This window comes from Trypanosoma melophagium (genome assembly GCF_022059095.1).
Source record: "Trypanosoma melophagium isolate St. Kilda chromosome Unknown ctg17segment0, whole genome shotgun sequence".
Classification (NCBI taxonomy): domain Eukaryota; phylum Euglenozoa; class Kinetoplastea; order Trypanosomatida; family Trypanosomatidae; genus Trypanosoma; species Trypanosoma melophagium.
Window position 1 is genome coordinate 42,825 of NW_027125145.1, and position 16,028 is coordinate 58,852.

Sequence of the window (16,028 nt, forward strand, 5' to 3'; positions counted from 1 at the left end):
ATGCACACAGACAAACACGGTAACGGGGAGACTTCAAAAAGAAAAAAAAACAAATTGTGTAAAAGGATATATACAGTAAAATCCATAATGTAATAAGGAAATAAATAAAAAAAGATTCATGAAAACCGAAACGCTGGTTTCGGTTTGGGTGCCTTCGGCGCAAGGGACTTATTAACAGCTAGCTCGCGAGCAATTTCTTGTACATAAGGTGGTGCTGAATGAACTTCTGGACGAAATGTAAACTCCATTTCCTCTTCACGTTTTTTTGCCTCATACTCCATACGAAGTGCCTCATCTCGTGAATAAGCCTGTCGTTCTAAAAATCTCTGAATGGCATCATGTGTAATATTTCCACCAAATAGACACTTTGCAAGTCGTTGTGACCCAGCACTAAGAGTCATAATACCAGAGAATGACTCACGGGCTGCTCTTGATGCTTCTAACTCCTGTTCTGCTCTTAACTGTTCTAGACGTTGCTGCCGTTTTTGCTCAAAAATATGAAGGTCATCTACACTTCGCCGCATAGATTGTGATCTAACGTTAATACGTGGAGTATGGTGTTCCTTCTCATCTACTCTATTAATTGGAAATGTTTGTTTCCCAACATCAGTATTTTTTCTCTTATTTTCTACAGAACAAGTACTTGATGTCCGTTGTCGAGAAGAAATATTTACTTCTTCACCGGGTTTTTGTGCTCCAATAGCTGATGAAACTCTCTTTTTTTTACGAGTTCCAGGTGCTAATTCAGGATGGAATTTTAATTCACTCTCATACATCATTGTAATACGCTCGAGATTCTTTTCTCTCCGTCGATTGGTTTCTTCAAGTCGTCGTAAAAATGATCCTAAAGGTTTGTTTTCCTTTCCACTTCCACGAGATGAGTTACCACCATTTCGTTGTAGATTTTTACCATGTTGTTCTAGTGGTTCTTGCTCTTGTTGCCGTTTCTCCAATTTCCTCGGCGAAACAATAGGTGTTTTACTCAAACGCAAATGAACCGGTGTATTTAGATATTGACTTAGTCGACCTGAAAGTGAGGACTTCCGCAGTCGATTCACCACAGGTTTAAAATTTGAATCCCCTGCTGCATTACCTGATACCGTTGCTGCTAATAAAGATGATGATGTTGGTAACGTTGTTGTTGTTGTTGTTCTTGTTGGTGGTGGTGGTGGTGACGATAATGATTGTCGTGATCGTCCTGTTGTATAGTTCATGTAACGTGGTGAAACATTTGATGGGTTAATCTGAGGATGGAAAGTCAACTCATCATCCAACTTCATTTTTTCATGTAGAACTTTTCGGTTTCTTAAACGTTGTGCGCTTTGGTAGATTGATAGACTGGGACTATTATTTATTGAGTTAACTCGTCGGTGATGAATACCTAGATTCTCGCCTGATACGGAATTCAGATTTTCTACTCTAATATCAACACTGCTGCCCATACGGCGAAATCCATTACCATCGTAATAGTCTAGAGCCTCATCCTCAGTATAGTCATTTTGCACTTCTTTCATTGATGGAAAAGTTCTCGTATCATAATAATTATAAAATTCTGATAAATGTCGTTCCTCTAACTCGTTCTGCATTCGTACAAAGGCTTCCTTTTCTTCATCTGTCATTAACATAATTTCTTCATCAACTGCACCACATTCTTCATCGTCTATAGTACGAGGAAGAAAGTAATTCTGCAAAGCTGGACGACTGGTGTCATAGTCTCTATTTAGAGAATGAGAGGGTGACGATGAAGACATCCATCCATGTCGTGCCATTTCGACTTCCCTTTTCCTCCTTCTATTCCTCTCTTGATGGCACGTATGAAGAAGTGCCTCTCTCTCTCTCTCTTCGATATATTTATGTTTTCACTCTGTTACAGCAACAGAAAAACAAGAAGGAAGGTAAGGTAATATTTTTTTTTGAGAAAAAATATTATTATTTTTAGAGAGGATATTAGAACAGAAAGGAAATACGTAGAAAATAACATGCAAAAAAAAAAACACAAAAAACAAATAATATCTGTTCAATATGCTTCACTATATGTAATGCGCTAATCCCAATTACGCAACATCTACTTTTCACTTGTAGCCATAGTTTCATGTCATCAAAATTAAAAGAAAAAAAAACATGATAATCCACATAAATCATTACAGTTATGGACTATTTCTATCTATCCGCTACATTCCCGTACTTATCCACACATCAGGCACATGCACCCATTTAACTACAAAAGCTGTGTAGACTGGGTGTATGAAACGTAAGCCGTCCAGGGAATAAGGAGTAAAGCACCATACAAGCCACGTACAGTTCTTCCTGATGAATAATTAAGTAAAGCGAGTGGAGCAAAAACACCCCAAGAGGCAATCAATGGCTGCGGTAGTACGTCGACAAGAATACGACGCTCTACTGCTAATGCATCGTACCGCACACCCGCATGTACATCTGTCTCATATGCCCTGAGAAACCCAGGATCTGCAAAACCTCCCCGGAGTGCGGTAGCGGCGTTGTGGTACGCCAGCAGTGTGAGTGGGGTGAGAAGGAACTGCTGCAGCGATAGTGTGAAGAGAACAGCGGCGGCGTTGGGGCCCCGCGATCTTCGGGCCGCCCTGCGGAAGTGAAGTGTCGGCGGTGCGACGAGTGCCCCAAATACGGCGGCGGCTGCGAGGCGTGGAGTGTCCACCATGGCAGCCATCTGCGCCGCCGCTGGACCTCCCCACGGGGCCCCCGCCGCTCCCTGAGAATTAGACGATGAAGAATTAGAAGAAGATGGAAGAGTGCGATGGTCTCCGGTGGAGGACAGACGCCGGCGGGCAGCACCGTGGTGGGCGGCCGCGAACTGCGCGAGAAAATCGCCGGCGGCCCACACAGTGGCGGAGAATAGCGCAGCCCGCAGAGAGACACCTGTCATTATATATATATATATATATATATATATATATATATATATATACCCTTATAATGGAATGGGTTGTGGGCCTATCTAACCGGCAAGCTTGAGAGAAACGAGGAAAAAGAGGGGGGAAAAAAGCAGTAACCCGAATGGTATTTGATTCTACACATACAACCCTGCCACTGCAACTCCAACACCACCACCACCACCAAAAAAGAGAAAAAAAGCAATTAACATCGAGAGAAGAAAAAGAGAGGCATATACAGAAAAATAGTAAGAGCGCAAAGAAGAAAAAAAATGTCACTGCGTATGACAGGAAGGAGAAAAATACACAAATAGCCCTCAGTATTCACGTTCTCCCATAAAAGGCGAAATATATAATGAACCCATCATTGCAACACCACACCCAAGAAAAATATACTATGTTCCGCCTGTAACTATTTCACACAACTGCTTTTTTTTTGTGTAAAGTTCTTAACATTATAACTTATTCCACGTTTTCCTCTGTCTATTATTATTATTATTATTATTGTTGTTGTTGTTGCCATTTCTTTTTCTTTTCTTTTTTTTTTCACTGGCCAAGCCCAAGTTGTATTTCATAGTCTCCTAACATCTCCATGAAACCTGGATTTGGCTGCGCCGCTGGGCGTGCCTGTTTAATAAGATCGAGAGCATCATCACGCGTCATGCCAAGTCGGTTCATTAAATATGCTGCAGCTACAGTAACAGATCTAGACAGTCCCGCAAAACAATGCAGTAAAACACCTTTATTATCTTTCTTTGCTTTATCGATAAAATCAAAGGCCTTGTCAAAAAGTTGACGAAAATCTTCTCCAGGAAGATCATCCACTGGCAGCACAAGATGGTGCATCCCCGGTTCTACGCGTACATCTAAATCTCGCGCTACACTGAGAATGTAACCAATATTTAGGTCCTGATATACTGTAACTGTCTGCGCTGTTCGAAGAGAACCAAGATAGAGAAAACCAAGTACTTTATCAGGGTAAACCTTATGCAGACTAACATCTAACCAAGGAAGTTTCACATCCCAACATTCATCCTTCATTTGTTGAAGAAAACGAGGTCTGTTATCCACTTTAACCGTAACACGTCTGTCAGAATTCTTTTCTTCATTCTCCGAGGCAATTTGTTTTGGAATGGGAGAATCAAGGAGATCATTAAAAGGTACGGGTTTCTCTAGCATACTGTCGTTTTGTCCAAGGAAAATATCTTCCAGTAGTGGGCAATGTGTAAAAAATTCTATTGGGAACCTTTGAAGATCATTAAATTCAAGTCCTACCCGCTTAAGAGCAGGTAAAAATACCTCATTTTTACTATCATCCTTATAAAATGGCAGAGTAGTTATACAGTTATGGTCCAGTAATAATATTTCTAGTTTAGAAAGCTTCAAAAGAGATTTTGGAATTGAAGTTAAATTATTAGACCTTGCATCGAATTTTATGAGATTGTAGCAATTTCTTCCTTCAAACATATCCTCATTGAGTTTGCTCAGTTTATTGTCGGAGAGAGTGAGGGAAACCAAGAATTCCAGAGGTAAACCAGCAGGAACTGCAGATAACAGCATCTGCGAAAGATTACACTCACCACTGGTTGATGATTCCTTTATTTCATCCTCAAGAAAACATGCCACTTCTTCAGGATCAGGAGGAAGAAACTTTTTCACCGACTGCACATGTGCACATTTTACATACGATGATTCATCAGAGGAAGAGCTATCATCATCATCACTCACTTCTACGTACTTTGTTGACATAGAAAGCTGAAATGGGTCATCGTTCATTTCTTTTTTTTTTTTTTGTTCTTCTTTAAAACACAAATCGAAAAATAAAAAATGCTATTTCGTCGTCCCACTGTAGTTAAATACAGTGAAAGAATAAAGGATGGAGATAGGGGAGGATATGAATGACTCTCCTCCAGTCAAAAGAAAAAAAAAAGGAAAGAGGCAAATGAAATTAATAAAGTCAAGCACTAGCATAGACTGTTTTTTATTATTTTTTCAGAGACATGTTCATGTAAATACATCACACACGTACGCACTAGATTATTAGTAGTACCAGTAGCATGAGTAGAAAAAATAAAAAATAAAATGAAATTAAAAAAAAAAATGCTGCAAGCATCAGGAACGATAAGAGCAAATTTGAAATGTCAGAAGCAGTACATGTCCAATAAAGAGTAATTAATCCACATCTATTACCTGTTACTTGTTCCCTCTAATAGTTCCCAATATCGTTAACGGTTGAATACAGTTACCGCCGTCTCACAAAGTGCAATTTCCAATCTTATCAACATTCAGTATCGTTCTTTGGTAAACGGAGAAATGCAATGTTCAAGAGACTCAGTCTCCAGTGAACGTCTATCTTTTTTTAACACCTGATAACACCATGTTTTGAACCTTTAAAATGTACAACCCCCCAAAATAACAAGAAAAGTCTCTTGAAGAAAAAATAAATAAATAAAGATGATACGTTGAATAATAATAATAATAATAATAATAATAATAATAATAATAATAATATGTTCATCATTACTACAATCAGATGGTGTAACATAAAACAACGAAAAAAAAAATAACAAAATAAAAATATATACTTATTCATTCCAATACAAAAAAAAAAACATTTCAAAGACTTACTAGTTGAGTATTTCTTTTCTGTATGCTTTTTTTTCTTTTCTCTTCCCCTGCTTCTTCTCACCCTTCCTCCTGTTCTTTTAATCGTCGATGATGCGTTAAGAACGCACTGTATTGCCCGAACGTCGTGAGATGGCCTCACTACGCTGTGCCTTATCCGCCGCAAAATTACACCGCAGCTCCGATCCCGCCAATTTGTATGCATCGAGCAGTCCCACCACCTGCGCCGCGATGTCTCTCGTGCAGAGTGTCACGTACATGTGCCGTTGTCGTGCCCGCGGCTTTGCTGGGAGAAAATCGACCGTCTCGACTAATCGCCCCGCCACACCCGCCGCGTCCACGGCGGTACTGACGAGATCCATCACGTTTTGCTCCGTGAATTGAATGGGAACGTTGCCGAGAAAAACAGTTCGCTGCCGGCGTTCCTTCCGCGTGCGCCAGAAGTTGCCGTTAGTAAACTTTGGGTCGTGGCGTAATGTTCCACTAACAGGAGAAGACGCCGCTTTTGCATCTGCGATAGATGTATTGGTTTCCATAGTAGTAGTAGTAGCCGCATTCCCCTCCTCCCCTTCTTCCTTCTCTGTATCACCTCTAGTAGTATCATGAATAGAAGTATTAATATTATTATTATTACTGGCATCGGTTGTGTTTGCTGTTGGCATTCCCGCGTTGAGGCGCAACAACTGCCGCTCAAGTCGCCGCTTTGTCTCGAAGCGTTTACGTTCCTTCCGTTTCATTGCCTCCGTTGATATTTGTGCTTCCACCGCGGTGGAGTCAACTGCAGCCCGCACACGTTTTCTATTTACTACCGCCACTCCCTCCTTCACCACTGCACATATCTGTTGTTGTGGTTCCTCTTTTTCATGCTGTTGATATGGTCCTTTTTCTTTTTCTTCTTGTTTTTGTTGTTTGTGTGATGTTATCGAGTGAACAACCGCTGCTGCGGCGGCATCGGCATCGCGTTTACTGCGTTTTGACTCACGACGAGCTTTTTTGCGAAGAACCGCACGGCTAGGCATTTGGTCACTTACTAAAAAAGAAAAGAAGAAAGTGAAGAAGAGATGTTTGGTTTCATTTTTTTCTCGTTTTCTGTTTATCAATAATTTCTGAAGTGAAGAAAAATAACAGGCTCAACCATGTATAACACCAATAAAAAATTTAAAAAGATGAAAAGGGACATAAAAAAGAAAGAAAGAAGACAACAACAACAACAACAAGTCACAGCAATAATTGGAAAATGCCACTTTTATCATTCTTTTTTTTTTCTTCTAATACCATTCACGAGTTTCCAATTTTTAGTCTGATGAGACGTCTATGGAGAAACTCCGTACGTTCGTGATCCGTGGGTTGTGACGCATACTAACATCTCCTTTCTCTCCTCTTTTTTCGTTTGACTCTTGGAATGAGCTGCGGGCAAACTAATTAAACATAAAAGAACTAGAAAGGTGAATCCAATAAACAAACGATAAACACATTAGCACTTCCCATGTACTTATTTTTCGCTCCTTCCCCATTTGCGAGGGGATTACATTTGCCTTACTTCGAAACAAATAATAATAATAATAATAATAATAATAATAATAATAATAATAATAATAAGAAAAGATCAGAAAAGTTTTTTTTGCTTTTTCATCCTTCATCTTCTTCCTTAGTACTCACGCTGACGAGAAAGAAGATCCCTTTCCTCTTCAGGGAGACATCGCAAGAGATCATCACGCTTCTCTGCCTGAATTTCCTTTCGACGTTTACTTGATGCGGTGAGAATCCCACCGTGACGCAAATCATAAACAAGAAGAACGACACTTGCGAGAAGAGAGACAGCAGCTGAACCAATGAAAAGTAGTTCTGTCATTTTATATCCCGTCAACGAAGGAAGAGAACCTGTATCATCCGTACCGTTGTCAATCGAATCTGAAGAGTAACTTCCAAATATGATACTGTCACTACTCGTAGTATTGACATTGTTATTATTATTATTATTATTATTATTATTATTATTATTATTATTATTATTATTATTATTGGGATCTTTCCGATACATATCAAGTATGCGTCCTACAATGATAGGAAAAATAGCCAATCCAGCATTTTGTACAGCCGTCATCATACCATAAGCAAATCCTACAATATTTTCATTAACTGCCCAAGGAATAGAAGGCCAAAGACCCGATACGAGAAAACTGTAGAATAATCCCATCATTATAATTAAAACAATACCAGGAATCATTGATGCAATAAGTAATATATGTAGCAAAACAAAAGAGGCACTCGCTACGATAAGCCATAATGTGTTACGTCCAACAATATCCACAAGAAAACCAATTAATGGTGAACCCGCAGCTGATGCGAATTGATATGCAGAAATATAACTTGAGGCTTCAGATGGACTATAACCATATTTTACCTCAAAGAAATTTCTGCCCACTCCAATAAATGGAAATATTGCTGTATAACACAACACACATATAGCAGTAAGAGTCCAAAAGGGTAATGGCATTCGCAAAGCGTCTGATACTCGCATAACACTACCTCCACCCATTTCACGAGGTTCTGGTTTAATATATCCGATTCGAACAGCGTACATATCTGCAATAACCAATACAATGCAAGCGAGAAAAGAGATTCCACAGGCGAAAACACCAACGAGAAGAGCTGTATCCACATCCTTTGCCTCTGCAATTTTAGGTGAAAAGAGAAAATTAAAAGATGATCCCACACGTGAAAAACTTATTGTGATACCAAACGCCAATGCCATACCACGACCGTCTTTAAACCAACGGGCAACATAGGCAGACTGTGAGACTGAGAGTGACTCACCGCCCAAACCAAATATAACCCGCGCCGTAACCATAAGCGGGTAAAGTACATAATGAACACCCAACCAGAATAGAAATGCACCAAAAAGTATCAAAAAGGTGAAAAACAGCATAGCCAACCGGATACCAATATATTTATCAATCAAAAGACCGCCAAATATAGCCAATACCGTATTTGGCCATGAGTAAACGCTATATAACATCTGATTCATTTCTTGTGTAAACTCCTTTCCGTGTTTTTTGAAATGTTGCTCAATAGTAACCCCACCACCGGTACCCAGTGAACCGGGAACGTCAAATATGTAATAACTGCCAAAAGTAAGAAAACATGCCACAGCCAAAACACGCCAACGCAACTCAAATATTTCTTCTTTTAATATTTGAAGAATTGTTTGTCCCTCCTCAACCTTGTCATCATCATTATGTACAGAGGCCATGATATTGTGCGAAAAAAAAAAAAACACACTTTCTTTCTTTTTTTTTTTCGATATGGTTAAAATTATTTTATTCGTTTTATTGTCCTTTATTACTTTTTTTACTCCAAATAACACACGAACTTTTTTTTTCAAATTCGGCTAGTCGTATAGTTGTATGGTTTTCCCATAAATAAGTTATTGGTTTTCAAGAACAGGCTTTTTTCTTTTTTTTTTTCTTCGCTTCTTGTTGTTTTATCTTAATTTCTCTGTTTTGCTTTTATTTCTCTTCATGTGATCTGACGATAAAAAAATTAGAAACCCTCAAAAGAAAAGAAACAAAAGGAAAAAGAAAGCAAAAAATAAATACGTAGCCTTTAAAAGGGGGAAAAGGAATCAATCCACACAAAGACAGAAAAATAATACACATTTATCTATAAACACCGCAAGGACAGAGAAACGTAGATATCAAGTGAAAAAGTGAATACGACACAAAATCAAAAAACAAAAAAAAAAGCAACATCACTAATAGCAAACAAGAAAAGTAACTTTTTTTTCTATTCTACAGAAAGAAGACCGCGTCGTATTGCTTCATGGTATTGTTCCCCCTAGACATCAATAGCTACAAGTATTCTCTGATGAAGTGCGATAAAATACGGCGGTAGAAACTGCAAATAACGTGGAGGAGCTCCACGTGACAACAGGGTTGACAAAGTATCCTCAAGTGCACCAATGCGTTCTTTGGCCGCATGAAGTCCTTCCTTTAGTTTGCGATTCTCCTCACTAAGATCGCTACACAGCTGATAATAGGAAGAGGAGAACAATGGTACGTCCTGTGCGTTAGGGTGTTGCTGTCCACATAGGAGAATAGGGTTTGGTGCTGGAGTTCCCTTCTCTATCTTTATATATTTCTCTTTCTCTCGTTGGAATTGATGAAGTGTTGAAGCATTGAAGGAGGCAAGAAAATATCCCTTACCCTTTTTTCTTTTCTTTTTCTTTTTCTTTCTTTTATGGTCTTAATAAGGCGAAAAAGAAAAAAATAAGGGAAGAGCAAACAGAAGGAAAGGAATATGTAAAACGAAAGTAATAAAAATCGAGGATAAAAAAAAAAAGACATACATAACCAACATTCAAAACACTATAACACCATATATATTTTTTCACCACCTAACGTGCAGCTGGTTTATTTAAAGGCATACAATAGACCCATGAAACATGAATACTGCGCAGTACACGTTTGACTGGCACAGATAATTCCTTCTCTACAGTCGTATTTTCTCGCTTTTCGTGTTCACAACAGAAAAAGAAAATAAACACAAACGAAGGAAGGTAAAAACGAAAATTAGCAATATTTCTAACGAAAAAAGTAGCTATTATTAATTAATCTTAAAAGTCTCGTTTGGTTATTATTCCTTTCCTCACATTGTATCAGAGTTTTGCTTACTGACTGTGGATGTGTGTTTTATTCCTTTCGTTCTGTTTCTCTTTTTTTCTTATTTCCCTTTTTTTTCTCTTTTATCTCTTTCCACACACAGGGTTAACCATTCACGATGCTTTACGCATTCTCCGTATCAGATAACATGGTTGCTGATCCGAGGGCACCAAGGTAACCATCGTATTTGAGGAAGTGTGCGTGACACTCCCCTTTAGACCAGTAGAGCAGTGTTGAGCTGATATGACTCCATATAACTGGATTATCCCGCACAAACCCACCTGCGAAGAAGATATTCGGAACATTTTGCACACGGCTATGAAGGTAGGAGAGTTGTGTAACATTACTGGAAATCATATTGAGTAGGGAGCGTACAATATCGATAGCCGATGGCTTCTTCCCCAATGCCACGGTATTCTTAGATGTATTATTCATGTTGCTACCATTACCATTCCCATTGCCATTGATATTATTACTAGCTGTGGTGGTAGTGGTGGTGTTGGTGCCAGCAGCTACTGTGGTCATGTTCATCGTGTTATTATTCTTGTTCGATGTGTTTGGAGATGTTGGCCCCGATGCCGCCGCATAGAACCGCTCCGTCCCTAATTTTCCAAATGTGCTGGCGACGGTATCGACGGAGAGCATCGCCGGCAGGTCCGCCGCGTTGTAGCCGTAGATATCCCCCACCAGTAAATCCACATTGCGGTTATCACCGGGTCCATCCAATCGCATGATCTCCATTACTTCCTCCCATGAAGTGACGTCCGTCATGGTGCGGACGAGGCCCCAGAAGGTGGCACCGCCAATGGGACTTCCACCCACCCGCACGTGTGACCCATCGGGGCCGAGGATCTTAATAATGGAGATGCCAGAGCCGATATTCACAAGCAGACAGGGATAGGGCAGCAGCACATCGCCAGGGGGACTCCACAGTTTGTGTGGGTGGTGCGTGCCGGTGGGGGGATCAACGGTGAAGATGGACTCCGGCGCCTCGCGGATCACAAGACCGAGGCCCTGCACCACAGCGTCCATCTCCCGCATAACCTCGAATGTTGTGTTGAGTCGCTTCTTTGCAAGACCAGCGTATTTAAATGCACCTCCACCTGTCGCACGCACATGATCACGGTATGGCTGCTTGTAAAGATCAAGCAATTTGTTATCAGACAAATAGGCTGCAAATTCAGGAATACGCTTAGATGGCACCTTTGCAAACCGTATTGTACCTACCCTTGAAGAAGGAAATTCGCTCAACTCCTTTTCCGCATCTTTTGCGTTTCGAAGAAATTTAAACGTTCGCATTCCCAAGGTTTCAGAAAGTGAAGATGCCTCGTGAACCAAATAATCAGGAATTTTATATTTACCAGGGGGTTGTACATAAACAATTTTAGCGAATGTACCACCAATATCAATTGCAAGAGGAACTCGAAATGGGAGAGATTTCAGAGATACATCTTTGGTTGACGTATCATCATCACTGGTAGTGCCACAGCAAGGTGTAGGCAAAATAGTAGGATCCGAATTTGAGTAAAGACGATCAAAAACAGATTTAAAGTACGATGCCAAAGAATTACGTCGAATTTCTGCATAAGGTGTTAAAAAATTTTTGTGATCTCCGAATGGGTGAGGATGAAGGTGAACAAATTGTGGGACATAGGACTCGTGTAGATTATTGGACTTCACAATACTGCGGAAATCAGCAAGAAGAAGATCTGACGCATAACGAGATAATTCGGTCCAGCTTAATGGCATACCTTCATTATCATACAGATTATTTTCATTACTTCTGATTTCAGACTTTTGACAATTTTTTTCTTCTTTTTTTTCTTGCAATTGTTTTTGTTTCTTACTTCGATGTAGCCACTCAAATTCTACAGTATCACGGTTAGGTGTTACAACAGCGATGATAGGCTGAGATGGTCGCGCGTAGAGGAAGATATCGCCTACATAACGTGATTGAGAAAGGATACGTTCCAGTTCTGCTGCTACAATATACTCACATTTAACAGGTAATAAAACACCATTTGTGGCTCCCATAAGACGTAGTGTTCGATCATCATCCCATTTAGCCGCAATAGGAAGGGTGTGTGCCTTTCCATCTTCACGAGTAAGTGTTAATTGACCAATTTTGGCTTTTTTTGATGGTTCATCAAATGGATCAAGTGTAACACGAACACCGGGAGCTGGAATACCATCCACACAAAAGACTCCTTCAGATGGTAGAAAGAAAACTTCTCGCAGACAAGGGGCGAAACAAACTGTAATATGTTCTTCAAGTCTATATGGTAAACTTTCTTCAGTTCTACTCATTACTATTTTTTCCACATTACCACCAAACTGACGTCTGATAGAGCGGAAAAAAAGAAAACGCAAAACAGCTGAATCCCGATAGTGTAAATTAATAAGAACAGAACGGAGTTGGTATACCATATCAAACAAACAGGAATAAATACGTCCATAACGTTCATTTGCACGTTTTAGTTCAAGAGCACTTGTATCAAATAATGAAGGAGTAGCCAACATAATAGTTGGCTTAAATGTTGCAAATACATCTCTACTTACAACTTCTGATGTTGCTACACAACTACCATGGGCAAAGAGTCCAAGTAAAAATATACGGTTAAAAAATAATCCAAAAGGAGCAAATTGAACAGTAATATGTTTTTTACCTGGTGTAGGGAGTACAGAAGTGGCAACAAGTGTACGAATACTATGTAGTACATCATCGTGTGTAATTCGAATCGTCTTAAGACCTTCACTACTTGTTACAGTATCTATAACAAGCGAAAAAACATTATCACCATCAACACGTAAGGGTGGTGGTACAATTTGTGAACGACCTTTATGGCATACCTCATCAAATGAAATAAGTGAAATATCAACATCTCGTGCTACGATAATATCTGTAGCATCAGCAAAGGAATTTATATGTACCACGGTCTCTAAACTACATGAGCGACACGTTAACAAAGATCCCACTGCACCACGACTAGCGAAAGCTATCTTCACATTATGTTCATCAATAAGAGTTCGAGAAGTCGTACCTCCCCCAACTAATGTAAGTGTTGTAAAACCATACATTGCGCAAGCAATTTCAAGAATGACAGACTTCGTGCTCGCTTGACAATCTACACCAATAACATCACCAGGTAAAGCGCCAAGTGCACATAAACCAGAACCAAGTTCTCGTACTTGGGCATCCATAGTAGCATAAGTCAACCAAACAGGATCTCCCACATCATTTTTCTGACCAAGACATCGTAGTGTTTTGTGTCTCTGAACTGCACGTTGCCAAAGATCTGCAATACTGTTTACTCCTTGCAAGATATCATATTCTCTTGATTGTAAAAGTGTAATACTCTCTTTTCCTTCAACCACATCATTTGTTACAATAGCAAACTTTCGTTCATTACCAAGAACACGTATTTGAGAGCCGAACCACCATAACAGCATCCATAGACTCGCCAAACTCAATAGAACCCACCAATTAAAATACATTGGAACGCATGCAAGTAATAAAAGAGGAATTACTTCCATTTTTGTACTTAAAAAAGGGTTAGAGTGTTCATGTACAGTTTCTCCTGCAACTGCACGATTAAGTTGACCTCGTGTTAGTGTTCCTTGATGTATCACTCGTCCAGTAACAGGAACAGTAAGTAAAGCTGATACACCAAAATGGTCAGAAAGGTACACGTAAGGTCGTTCACTACTTGTAACAAACTTCTGAATTCGTGCCGCACAAACGTGTACTGTAGGATTTACAAAAAAATAATCTTGTCTCTGTGGAGTAAGAGAATTACGGTTTAATTTTGACTGTGCTGGAAAGAACAATTTAGTTGGCCTTGTTGGTGGATGAAATCCATATGTATCAAATATAACTTCATTAATTCCACCACCTAATGACTGAAATTCATGCATAAAATCAATGAGTTTCTTTGTTGTTTGTCCCGCATGATGAAGATTTATACCATTAATATTAAGATCACCTGCCAAAACAAAAGGAAGATGATTACCATTTTCTTGAGAAGAATTAAGATGTCCAAGAACAGAATCAACGAAACGACGAGTTTCCATAACCTGTGCTGAAGCTTCAACAGAGCTTTCTTCAGGACGAAGATGCACATTAAAGAAGAGAATAGATTCACTTCCTTTGTCGCGTGTTGGAATTGTTACTTCAGCAAATAAGCAACCTCTTCGCACAGATTGTTCGCTTCTCTTATCGCTGCAAAACGTGTATGATCCACGTCGTCCAATAGGAAATCTAGATGCTATAATAAGTCCATTATCCGTAAAGACACTGTCTCTAAATATTGTAGGGTATGATGGTTGTTTGGAGATAACATAGTGTGAAAATCCACGTTGCTTTAACTCATCCAACAATCGTTTTTTCCAACAAACATGTTTTTGCACAAAGTATGGAAGTAAAGAAGTTGAGTAAACCTCTTGTAGTAACAAGACGTCATATTGATCAACATACTCCAGGAAAGTGGTGATACGTTCATTTTGAAAACCACCACATCCTCTAGGAAGAATATTAAAATTATAACTCAGAACACGAACCTCCACATGTTCAGCATGCATATCCCTGTTATTGTTAGTGCAAGCGTAATTTAGTCCACCGTCTCGGGATTCACCCCCTTCAGACCCTTGTAAGGATTGGAAATGCATTTAAATGTTTGCTATCTGCAATTATTACTATTATTATTGTTATAATTTTCGTTTACATGACCGATGCGCACAATAAAAAGAAAAATAATGGGTACAGGAAGAGATAAAAGAAAAAATAAAATAAACAAACAAAGAAAGAAAAAAAAAAAACGAAATAAAGCAAGCAAGCAAGCAGAAAAAAAAAGTGTATTTGGTACGTTCCAGAAGAGGCTATATTAGAGAAAACCCCCTTAAGTCTTCCTCTGGTTTATCTGTCACCTGGCAGTACAAAGTAAAGGCATACTTTCTTCATATATCTTCAAACTTACACACACACACACACACACACAGAAACAAAGAAAGAAAGAGAGAGACATACCGACAGTCAAAAAAAAAAAAAAACAAGAAAAACAAAAAAAAAAAACATATACACATACAAAACAAATCTCCTTCTTTTTTCTTGTTCTTTCTATTGATTATATCATCTTTGTTTCTCTAAATGGTATCAGGTTGATCCACACTCGCACCTGAGCGAATCGGTTGCATGGGATGTGGTGTTAAACTTCCATGTGGGTCAATTTGTCGTTCTAGTCCACGATAGTGATGAATGTAATGCGCAGCGAAGCGCATATATTCAAACCAAATACAAAAACCCTCTACAATTGTCGATATAATACTTAAAATAAAAACGATACCATATTGTGGAAAAAGACCTACTTTCACAGAAAAAACTATAGCTAATTCGATAATAAACATAGGAAATGACCACACAACGAACATCACTGCCATACCAGATAAAATTCTAGTTCTACGTTTACTGTACGATAGTCCATATTTGTATGCGTAGACAAAAAGTGGTGCACCCCCAACGGCGAACCCAACTAAGCCGATAACATCAAATGCAAGATGAGCCCCACGCAGTGATCTCTCAATAAGCTCTCCTGTCCGCTGACGAACCCATATCACGTATTGAATAACGCTAAGGACGCAACAAATAGAATGCCAGAGGAGCAGCGTCAAAGGAATAGAAAGTCCCAATATGTACATCGTCAGACTTAATATGGACCTCCTCTTACTATCCACATCAAGGCACATTGGATAGAGGAAAAAAAAAAATATGATCAGAGATAAACAAATGGAGAAAAAAAAAAATATAAAGAGAAAAGGAAAACAGAGAAAAAAAAGAACA

At 39.2% G+C, this 16,028-nt stretch overlaps 7 protein-coding genes across 7 annotated transcripts; all 7 read right to left on the reverse strand.

Moving 5' to 3' along the window:
- Positions 1–116: 116 nt before the first annotated feature.
- Positions 117–1,769, reverse strand: LSM04_006237 (uncharacterized protein; the record flags this gene model as incomplete). The annotated part of the gene is made up of 1 exon (XM_067334254.1): positions 117–1,769. One exon carries the CDS (start codon positions 1,767–1,769, stop codon positions 117–119), a length of 1,653 nt encoding a protein of 550 aa, XP_067193370.1.
- A 449-nt stretch (positions 1,770–2,218) lies between these two features.
- On the reverse strand, positions 2,219–2,902 carry LSM04_007934 (uncharacterized protein; the record flags this gene model as incomplete). Its single annotated transcript, XM_067334255.1, has 1 exon — positions 2,219–2,902. The coding sequence occupies one exon, from the start codon at positions 2,900–2,902 to the stop codon at positions 2,219–2,221; it is 684 nt and encodes a 227-aa protein (XP_067193409.1).
- A 553-nt stretch (positions 2,903–3,455) lies between these two features.
- LSM04_008540 (Dual specificity phosphatase) lies at positions 3,456–4,685 on the reverse strand (the record flags this gene model as incomplete). The annotated part of the gene is made up of 1 exon (XM_067334256.1): positions 3,456–4,685. One exon carries the CDS (start codon positions 4,683–4,685, stop codon positions 3,456–3,458), a length of 1,230 nt encoding a protein of 409 aa, XP_067193423.1.
- A 947-nt stretch (positions 4,686–5,632) lies between these two features.
- Positions 5,633–6,553, reverse strand: LSM04_006245 (uncharacterized protein; the record flags this gene model as incomplete). Its single annotated transcript, XM_067334258.1, has 1 exon — positions 5,633–6,553. The coding sequence occupies one exon, from the start codon at positions 6,551–6,553 to the stop codon at positions 5,633–5,635; it is 921 nt and encodes a 306-aa protein (XP_067193372.1).
- A 629-nt stretch (positions 6,554–7,182) lies between these two features.
- LSM04_004197 (Major facilitator superfamily) lies at positions 7,183–8,787 on the reverse strand (the record flags this gene model as incomplete). Its single annotated transcript, XM_067334259.1, has 1 exon — positions 7,183–8,787. One exon carries the CDS (start codon positions 8,785–8,787, stop codon positions 7,183–7,185), a length of 1,605 nt encoding a protein of 534 aa, XP_067193331.1.
- A 1,531-nt stretch (positions 8,788–10,318) lies between these two features.
- Positions 10,319–14,860, reverse strand: LSM04_004246 (Type II pantothenate kinase; the record flags this gene model as incomplete). The annotated part of the gene is made up of 1 exon (XM_067334260.1): positions 10,319–14,860. One exon carries the CDS (start codon positions 14,858–14,860, stop codon positions 10,319–10,321), a length of 4,542 nt encoding a protein of 1,513 aa, XP_067193332.1.
- A 474-nt stretch (positions 14,861–15,334) lies between these two features.
- Positions 15,335–15,886, reverse strand: LSM04_001819 (uncharacterized protein; the record flags this gene model as incomplete). The annotated part of the gene is made up of 1 exon (XM_067334261.1): positions 15,335–15,886. One exon carries the CDS (start codon positions 15,884–15,886, stop codon positions 15,335–15,337), a length of 552 nt encoding a protein of 183 aa, XP_067193290.1.
- Between the last annotated feature and the right edge of the window lie 142 nt (positions 15,887–16,028).